General features: G+C 39.2%; 1 protein-coding gene and 1 long non-coding RNA gene across 3 annotated transcripts in view; one reads left to right on the top strand and one right to left on the bottom strand.

The window, feature by feature from the left end:
• LOC138973312 (arylsulfatase B-like) overlaps positions 1-10,000 on the bottom strand; it is a 30,885-nt gene that overhangs the window by 18,820 nt on the left and 2,065 nt on the right. For both annotated transcript variants that reach the window (XM_070346030.1, XM_070346032.1), the window contains exons 2-3: positions 1,257-1,526; positions 483-662 (exon numbers count right to left, since the gene is read on the bottom strand). In XM_070346030.1, the coding sequence (XP_070202131.1) occupies positions 483-662; positions 1,257-1,525 (449 nt within the window). In that variant the 5' untranslated portion in view covers position 1,526. The remainder of the gene's footprint in view (positions 1-482; positions 663-1,256; positions 1,527-10,000) is intronic.
• The window catches only part of LOC138973294 (uncharacterized), a 7,097-nt gene continuing 968 nt past the window's right edge, over positions 3,872-10,000 (top strand). The window contains exons 1-5 of the long non-coding RNA XR_011457953.1: positions 3,872-3,999; positions 6,064-6,204; positions 7,028-7,105; positions 8,099-8,176; positions 9,172-9,247. This is a non-coding gene — a long non-coding RNA (uncharacterized lncRNA). The remainder of the gene's footprint in view (positions 4,000-6,063; positions 6,205-7,027; positions 7,106-8,098; positions 8,177-9,171; positions 9,248-10,000) is intronic.

Here is a 10,000-nt window from a genome sequence, read left to right as displayed (position 1 = left end):
AGCGAGTACGCGCCGCTGTATGTTTCCGACGATTCTCCGGCGTGAATATATTGAAGAAGTTAATTTTTATTGAATGTAAACCCCCGTTTCCCACACATTTCCCAACAACATCATTTGGAAATTAAAGAACCTATTCATTTAACCTGTCAGCTTTTTTTGTTTGAGGTTTGAGGTTACACATACACAAGCGAAGCTGAGCAACACGGCGGGATATGGTATTCTGCAAAACGTATACCAATAAGCTAGCTTATTAAGAATAATATACCAGTGTCGAAGCTAAGCATGAAAGGGGGAATATGGTATATACTCGGAAACATACAGGACTGTCGAAGCTGAGCTAAAAAGGGGATATCTTATACTGCAAATTAAACGTCCACATATGTAATCAAGAAACATAGGCATAAAAGGGCAATGATTTTTATGTTAAGGCAATTTCCTCTCTCCACTCTTTAAGTTTTAGGCTGCTTGGATTTCTCTCTTACCCTCTTGCAGTAGGGATATCTTTCTTGGAGCAGAATCCCAGATGCCATTTTCCGGCCATGTGAGTGGCATAGCCCAGGTCCTTGAGGTACTCTGGCAGCAGCTTCAAGCTTTGATCCAGAGAGTTATTTCTGTCTCTCGTGTACACTTCTATAGATCCCGCTCCGATCTTGTAAGCGTATCTGAAACAGATATTTGAGCACGTTACGATTTTCTACAACTTAACCATAGACCTTGCAGGCGCAACTTAAAGGAGAAAAAAGTACAACGTACAAAAGGCGATGATTATGAAATCAAGAGGGTTACACTCACTGTCTTAGGACGACATCTCAAACAAACACCAGAGGCGATAGGCGACAAAGAGTTTTCTATAATGATGGTGTTTGTTTGCAGACGGCACGGTTTTAGATGGCAACTGGCAGAAGCAACATTAACAGCAGCCTCGGCGGCAGTGTTGGTGATGGTGGCCATAAACGATGGTGAAGAGAGAGAGAGATGGAGACAGATACAAAGAGAGAGAGAGAGAGAGAGAGAGAGAGAGAGAGAGAGAGAGAGAGAGAGAGAGAGAGAGAGAGAAAGAGAGAGAGAGAATGAGACAGACAGACAAACAGACATAGCAGAAAAGGCAGCCTTGCGTTATTTGGTGACAGACAGACTAAACAAAAAATATATATATATATATAGATACACACTAGGCACACACACACACACACACACACACACACACACACACTCACCCCCACACACACACACACACACACACACACACAGCCTACCTGCTAGTCATCAAGGCAGCACGGGACGGGGTACACTTGCTCTGGACGTAGAACTGAGTCATCTCAGTTCCCTCTTGCTTCAGCTTCAGCAGATTAGGGGTAGGGATTTCCGGCAAGTCGGCCCAGCTGACGTCACCCCATCCCATGTCGTCGGCCAAAATGAAGATAATGTTGGGCTGCTTTCTCTTCTGTTTTGCCGATTCGCCCAGAGGCGTCAGCAGCAGCAGAAGTAAGCATATGTAGGGGAGTATCATTGTGACCTTGGCCATCCTGCGAAGAGATTAATTATAATTGATAATGCTAATAATACTAATATTTATGAAACATTTCTAAAAGCGCTTTCTTAGGTTACAGCTTTACAAGTTCAAATCGTCAAACATAACAACACGATATATACAAGAGATACAATTTGCATACATTATTTCTAAGATAAGAAAATATAATTCTTAGAAAGGTGGGCTGCCTTCCGCTGTCGTTATCTTGCTCACCCTGCGTCATTCGCATGTGTAATGAGTTGTGTGTCAATAAGGAAAGGTTGGACGAGTAGGCTTAGCCTAAAACCCAGGTAGCAAAAGATCTGGAAATCATCTGCGGGACAGATGCCAGTTGCCACATATTGTACATATGTCAGAAATCGTATGGATACCACATGATTACAATTTGTCATTTCTCACATGATCTGACCATGACCAGCGGCATATCATAGCCAGCTGGATTCTTGCTGGCGCGGTCAGCTACTCTACTTTTTAAAGCTGAATTATTTTAAAGCTTTTGTTTGTGAACAATTATGGTATTTATTTTGCGAATTATTGTATATTAATTACAAAAAATGACAATTGAAAAATCTGAATTTGGGACAAAGTATGGTATGCCATTTTTGTTGTTGAGTGCGTCTAAACCCTCCAAATAAGGTTTTGAGTGTGTGTAAAAAAACAAATTAAAATAAAGTTTTTTTCGCAATTTGTTTGTGTCATTTGTTATTTTGCAAAAAATGTATGTGTGATACTTTTTGCAATCAGCCGAAGTTTGCTGTCTGAGTTTGACTATATTTTATAAGGTGAGCGTCCCCAGCCACCATGATCCTGCATGCGTTTTTTTTTTCTTTTTCATGCTGGAATGCGTGACACCTTCGCTATTCGCGCCTTACATTTCGCCAACTTTTACGCAGATTGTCGCAGTCGAAACGATTTCACCACGCTTATTTGAAAAGGTGATTGCAATCTTTGTTTTCCTAATTTAATACCGTGCATTTATGTTTGTTCTTTATAAAAACAAATTTTTTTATGTTTACTTTTTTTACCTGTATTTAATTTTGACATTTTGACATAAAAATTAATTATTCTTCTTGGTGAAATTTTTTTTATTTAGAATTTTAATTGCATTATAACCTTTATTCGGTTATTTTTAAAGTTATTTTCAGACAGTTTGGGTTCAAAGAATACATTTTAGTTTTAATCAAATATTTTTATTTTATGTATCGGATTTTTATTAAACTTTTATCATAAAATTTGTTCTCAGTCTTTTTATTTTTTTTATTTGATAAAATAAATCCAAAAACAAAGAGACTGCCAACCTTCAATACACAAAAATTTTTGGTAGAAAAAAGTTGCTGAAGTTTTGTTTTTTGGTCAACTGAGCATTTACACTCATAATGATAATGTTTAGATCAGTGAGCCGTTTGTTTTAAGGGAGACAATAACAACTGCAAAGAGCAATATCTTTCAGTTATTTCCCTTGTTAATTAATGATCTCACTTCCGGTTGGCGCTAAAGTTAGTATGCCACATGTTGTGGCGTTTTTCACCCTTTTATCTTCCTACCTTGTATTTTGAGTTGCTTATTGGATGTAAGGTAATCCTTGTCTTTCATTCTAAAATGAAGATTGATTGTCTCACGAAGTACTAAGTGAATTAACTGATGGAACAGTTTGATTTCGAATTTGATGACTGATGGCAGTGATGGGAGGGGGGCCTCACAGAGTCACAAGTCACAGTCACAGTCTCGATTTTATTTTTTTTTTGGCCTAGAAGAACACTGTTCTATTCATCCAAGTTTGTTTTTTCTGAACGAGGTGTGAGTCAACTAACTTTTCCAAAAACATGATGTTGATTGATGTTGTGGTTTGTTTTTTAGAATAGAAGTTGTAAAACTAAAACAGTAAAACTAAAAGTGAAAATGCTCAGATTCGCCGGTCACCTGCACACAAAAATCGAGGAGGTTGCTAAATTACAACACATGTCTTACCCGTTCGCTTCAAATATAATCCAATCAGTTTGAAACATTGTTCACAAGTAGACAGACTCTGCTTTTCATATTCATGATATTGATAGTGATTGAATAATATATTTTATTCGCGAGCTGATCTACATTACACACGATGTCGATGACAAAATTCAACCAACCCGATTTTTTGTTGAAGTAAACAAATGTATGTAACCTGCGAATTAGATGGTAGTTTTTACATTCTCATTTAACATTTATCAGCTTCCTGTCTCTTGGTAAACTTCTGGTTTCTGATCTACTGATTATACATTCCAATTTTGTTTTCATTGATGAACAAGTGTGGACTTTTTAAAGATTTTTTCTGTCTTCATTTAAAAAAATGTCATCCATCAAATGTAAATTGCATCTTCATCAAGTGTTAACTATTTCTGTGATATTTTTTCAAGGTGGCGGTAATGAACAGCTTCGGTCAGTTCAAACATACTCTGAACTACAAACAGGACCTTGCGTATTGAGCCGAGGTAAGTAACCATTAATATCGCTCTGCCTCATAAATCAATAACCGTTCAACTTCAAGATTTCTCTCTCTCCCAACTTCAATTTTTTATTTTCTCTTTGGTGAGTCAGGTTGTGACTTTTGTTTACATGGCAGACTTTGTACCAACTTTCCCCCTACTTTGAAACAATTTTAGTCAGCGCCAAATCAAGTCAAAAGTGCTACCCTTGTGATGTAAACTGCTAAACAGCGCAAACTGTCAAACTTGTTTTAAGCAACGATTCTTGTCAGACTTTGAAGGCCAGTGCAGCTATGGAGCTACCTCCTAATGCGACAAAAGCAGTTTAGCTATAGTTTGACTCTATAGCTAACCAATCAGTAAGCGGCGATAAGAAAAGTCAGCGGAATATCTTTTTTATTCCACGGCCATGTCCAGCAGCTTTTGTAGTCGCTGCTAAGTCTTACCTTAATTGTTTCTAAATTATATTATACATTCCAATTTTGTTTTTGTTGTGAGTGTGACTTTGAGGCTTGTGAATGATGAATCATTGTGTTCCACTTCCTAATTAAATTTCAAGGATTTATTTTTCAGAAATCCATGGGTATGACAGTGTGTTTGAACTTGAAGAAAGCTGAGATGGACAGTGACCTCAGCCCTCAACAGACATCGCCACAGATGCCGCTAACGCAGACTGTGGTTTCGCTACTGCGGCCAGGTGAAGATGTACAGGTATATCTCGCTAGCAACAAATGCAACGTTAACAGCGACACATTTGTCAGGGTCTTTTTGTTTTATGAATTTGGCTTATTTTGTCTTTTATTCTTTTGTAGAACCTTTTTAAAGTAATAAAAGCAGATACTGGTTTAGGGAAACAAATGCATTGTTTTCAGTAAAGAGGAAAAACAGGGTGGTATGTTGATGATTGCTTTAGGGCGGGGATGTAGCTCAGTCGGTAGCGCGCTGGATTTGTATCCAGTTGGGCGCTGTCAGCGTGAGTTCGTCCCCACGTTCGGCGAGAGATTTATTTCTCAGAGTCAATTTTGTGTGCGGACTCTCCTTGGTGTCCGAACACCTTCGTGTGTACACGCAAGCACAAGACCAAGTGCGCACAAAAAAGATCCTGTAATCCATGTCAGAGTTCGGTGGGTTATAGAAACACGAAAATACCCAGCATGCTTCCTCCGAAAACGGCGTATGGCGGGGTAAAAAACGGTCATACACGTAAAATTCCACTCGTGCAAAAAACACGAGTGTACGTGGGACTTTCAGCCCACGAACGCAGAAGAAGAAGAAGATGATTGCTTTATTTTTTTATTTTCAAATTACCCAGGCGTGTGTGTTTTTCATTGATGAACAAGTGTGGACTTTTTTAAAGATTTTGTTCTGTCTTTTAAAAAAAATGTCATCCATCAAATGTAAATTGCATCTTCATCAAATGTTAACTATTTCTGTAATATTTTTTCAAGGTGGCGGGAATGAACAGCTTCAGTCTAGTCGAAGAAGAAGAAGAAGAAGAAGAGCCGAGGTAAGTAACCATTCATATCGCTCTGCCTCATAAATCAATAACTGTTCAACCTCAAGATTTCTCTCTCGCCCAACCTCAATTTTTTTATTTTCTCTTTGGTGAGTCAGGTTGTGACTTTTGTTTACATGGCAGACTTTGTACCAACTTTCCCCCTACTTTGAAACAATTTTAGTCAGCGCCAAATCAAGTCAAAAGTGCTACCCTTGTGATGTAAACTGCTAAACAGCGCAAACTGTCAAACTTGTTTTAAGCAACGATTCTTGTCAGACTTTGAAGGCCAGTGCAGCTATTGGAGCTACCTCCTAATGCGACAAAAGCAGTTTGGCTATAGTTTGACTCTATAGCTAACCAATCAGTAAGCGGCGATAAGAAAAGTCAGCGGAATATCTTTGTTATTCCACGGCCAAGTCCAGCAGCTTTTGTAGTCGCTGCTAAGTCTTACCTTAATTGTTTCTAAATTATATTATACATTCCAATTTTGTTTTTGTTGTGAGTGTGACTTTGAGGCTTGTGAATGATGAATCATTGTGTTCCTAATTAAATTTCAAGGATTTATTTTTCAGAAATCCATGAGTATGACAGTGTGTTTGAACTTGAAGAAAGCTGAGATGGACAGTGACCTCAGCCCTCAACAGACAACATCGCCACAGATGCCGCTAACGCAGACTGTGGTTTCGCTACTGCGGCCAGGTGAAGATGTACAGGTATATCTCGCTTGCAACAAATGCAACGTTAACAGCGACACATTTGTCAGGGTCTTTTTGTTTTATGAATTTGGCTTATTTTGTCTTTTGTAGAACCTTTTTAAAGTAATAAAAGCAGATGTGTACAGGATTTGCGTCTTCCCGACTCCTAAGGAAGTCGCCGCGGATTCTATCGTGCGCGAGATTTAATTTTTTTTTCGTCTCGCGATAGTTCGAGGAGCAAGAGCCGCCATGTATTGTTTTTGTCTGCTCGACTACAAATGCGCGAAAGTCGTAATTCACCCCCACCGCCCTGATATGGCTCTTCGTTGTCGGCTGGGCGTTAAGCAAACAAACAAACAAACAAATTCACCCCCAAAAGCTCAGTCATAAGTCGCGTTTTGGGGTGAGTCGTTCACTGGGGGTTCATCCGTGGTAGCAAAATCGGTCGTAAAAAGGGGGTGGTCGTAAACAGGGGGGTTGCTAAGGGGGAGTTCTACTGTATAAGAAAACTCTGCGGAATATCTTTTTTATTCCACGGCCATGTCCAGCAGTTTCTGGAGTCGCTGCTAAGTCTTACCTTAATTGTTTCTAACTTGCTGGAGCTGTTCACATGGCTGACTTTTTGCCAGCAACCCAGGAGATATTTGTAAACAACATCAAATGTAAAAGAATGTAGTGTCCCCCAGCCATACTCATAGTAATAGGCTCAATTTTCTCAGTTTTATTATTCAGAGGATTTATTTTTAGTTCTGTAACCTGAATGGGTTTTTTTGGTAAGAGTTTTTTGCAATTGCATATATGTCTTCATCAAGCATTAATTATTTCTGTGATATCTTTTCAGGGTGGCAGTAATGAACAGCTTTGGTCAGGTCAAACATATACTCTGAACTACAAACAAGACCTTGCTTTTTGAGTTGAGGTAAGTAACCATTCACATATCACTTAGCCTTATAAATCAATAACTGTTCAACTTCAAGATTTCTCTCTCCCAACCTCACTTTTTTCTTTGGTGAGTCAGGTTGTGACTTAAGTATTGTTCACATGGCAGACTTTGTACCAACTTTCCCCCTACTTTGAAACAATTTTAGTCAGCGCCAAATCAAATCAAAATTGCTGCCCTTGTGAACAGCAAAAACGCTCAGACTTGTTTTAAGCGACGATTCTTGTTCGACTTTGAATACCAGTGCAGCTATCGGAGCTACCTCCTAATGCAGTAAAAGCAGTTTGGCGATAGTTTTGCTATAGCTAACCAATCAGTAAGCGGCGATAAGAAAAGTCTGCGGAATATCTTTGTTATTCCACGGCCAAGTCCAGCAGTTTTTGGAGTCGCTGCTAAGTCTTACCTTAATTGTTTCTAAATTGCTGGAGCCGTTCACATGGCTGACTTTTTGCCGACAACCCAGGAGGTATTTTCAAACGACTTCGAGTCGGGGGAAAGTTGTTTGCTCGTCTGTCATGTGAACAGCACTTAAATGTTTTCAGATCTGAAAATCTTGGCAGGGATATAGTTTTGTGTCGGTGTGATTATTCATCAATTTATTTCAACTCCTTTCAGTGCAGTTTTTGAGTGACTGTCAGCTCGCTCTTACCCTTTTCACCTTTTTTTCTTTGTGTGTGTGTGTGTGAGAGTTATGCTCAGTAATTTGAGAAAACATAATAGACCAGTCTCTATGAACCTTAACTGTCAAAGTCTCTCAAAGATTTTATTCATTTAAAAAAAAAATTCATCATATGTAAAAGAATGTAGTGTCCCCCAGCCATACTCATAGTAATAGGCTCAATTTTCTCAGTTTTATTATTCAGAGGATTTATATTTAGTTCTGTAACCTGTATGGGTTTTTTTGGTAAGAGTTTTTTGCAATTGCATATATGTCTTAATCAAGCATTAATTATTTCTGTGATATCTTTTGAGGGTGGCAGTAATGAACAGCTTTGGTCAGGTCAAACATATACTCTGAACTACAAACAAGACCTTGCTTTTTGAGTTGAGGTAAGTAACCATTGACATATCACTTAGCCTTATAAATCAATAACTGTTCAACTTCAAGATTTCTCTCTCCCAACCTCACTTTTTTCTTTGGTGAGTCAGGTTGTGACTTAAGTTTTGTTCACATGGCAGACTTTGTACCAACTTTCCCCCTACTTTGAAACAATTTTAGTCAGCGCCAAATCAAATCAAAATTGCTGCCCTTGTGAACAGGAAAAACGCTCAAACTTATTTTAAGCGACGATTCTTGTCCGACTTTGAATACCAGTGCAGTTATCGGAGCTACCTCCTAATGCAGTAAAAGCAGTTTGGCGATAGTTTTGCTATAGCTAACCAATCAGTAAGCGGCGATAAGAAAAGTCTGCGGAATATCTTTGTTATTCCACGGCCAAGTCCAGCAGTTTTTGGAGTCGCTGCTAAGTCTTACCTTAATTGTTTCTGAATTGCTGGAGCCGTTCACATGGCTGACTTTTTGCCGACAACCCAGGAGGTATTTTCAAACGACTTCGAGTTGGGTGAAAGTTCTTTGCTCGTCTGTCATGTGTATAGCACTTAAATGTTTTCAGATGATCTGAAAATCTAGGCAGGGATATAGTTTTGTGTCCGTGTGATTATTCATCAATTTATTTCAACTCCTTGCAGTGCAGTTTTTGAGTGACTGTCAGCTCGCTCCTACCCTTTTCACCTTTTTTTCTTTGTGTGTGTGTGTGAGAGTTATGCCCAGTAATTTGAGAAAACATAATGGACCAGTCTCTATGAACCTTAACTGTCAAATTCTCTCAAAGATTTTATTCATTTAAAAAAAAATATTCATCAAATGTAAAAGAATGTAGTGTCCCCCAGCCATACTCATAGTAATAGGCTCAATTTTCTCAGTTTTATTATTCAGAGGATTTATTTTTAGTTCTGTAACCTGAATGGTTTTTTTTTGGTAAGAGTTTTTTGCAATTGCATAATGTCTTCATCAAGCATTAATTATTTCTGTGATATCTTTTCAGGGTGGCAGTAATGAACAGCTTCGGTGAGGTCAAACATACTCTGAACTACAAACAAGACCTTGGTTTTTGAGTCGAGGTAAGTAACCATTCATATATCACTTAGAGGGCTGTCACACATGCGACTGAGTCGCGCGATTTACCCTGTCACACAGCCGACTCAGTCGTAGAAAACAGCTACGACAAGTCTGCGACTCAGTCTCATGCGATTCCCTCGTAGCTTTGAGGTTTAGAACATGTTCTATTCCTGCGATCCAGTCGTCGGTCAATCGCAGGGGCAGAGCAACAGAGCCAATCAGAACGCGTTGCTGCGGCCTTGACGCCGTGACTTAAAATAATGGCGGACATTGGCGTACAGCGTCTCTTCGTCGATTCAACACTTTTTGGAAGAACAGTTTTTTACTCAGATATAAAGGAGACGTTTCAGGCGTGTACAGCGGTCGGAAAACATTAATTGCAGGTGTCTGGGAACTTTATTTCTTGCAAAGGCGTAATGCTGAAAGGAATTTTTCAGAAACGTAGAGCGACGTTCGAACATTTAGCAAAGCGCGTTTGCCGTGTTCACTATGACACGTCACTTCTGCCCCGCTCGCGTGGAGTTATCGTTCGCCAGTCGTTCGTCTATCGTTCATCGTGTGACGGGTCAATGGCCTACGATGTGATGTGCGATCGGCCAAAGACTGAATCGCAAGACTGAATCGCAACGACTGAGTCACCTGTATGACCGAGGCTTTAGCCTTATAAATCAATAACTGTTCAACTTCAAGATTTCTCTCTCTCCCAACCTCAATTTGTTATTTTCTCTTTGGTGAGTCAGGTTGTGACTTAAATT

Source organism: Littorina saxatilis, linkage group LG8 (genome assembly GCF_037325665.1).
Source record: "Littorina saxatilis isolate snail1 linkage group LG8, US_GU_Lsax_2.0, whole genome shotgun sequence".
NCBI classification, from domain to species: Eukaryota; Metazoa; Mollusca; class Gastropoda; order Littorinimorpha; family Littorinidae; genus Littorina; species Littorina saxatilis.
The sequence above is the reverse complement of the archived record's forward strand: the minus strand, read 5'-3'. Positions and strand labels throughout refer to the sequence as shown.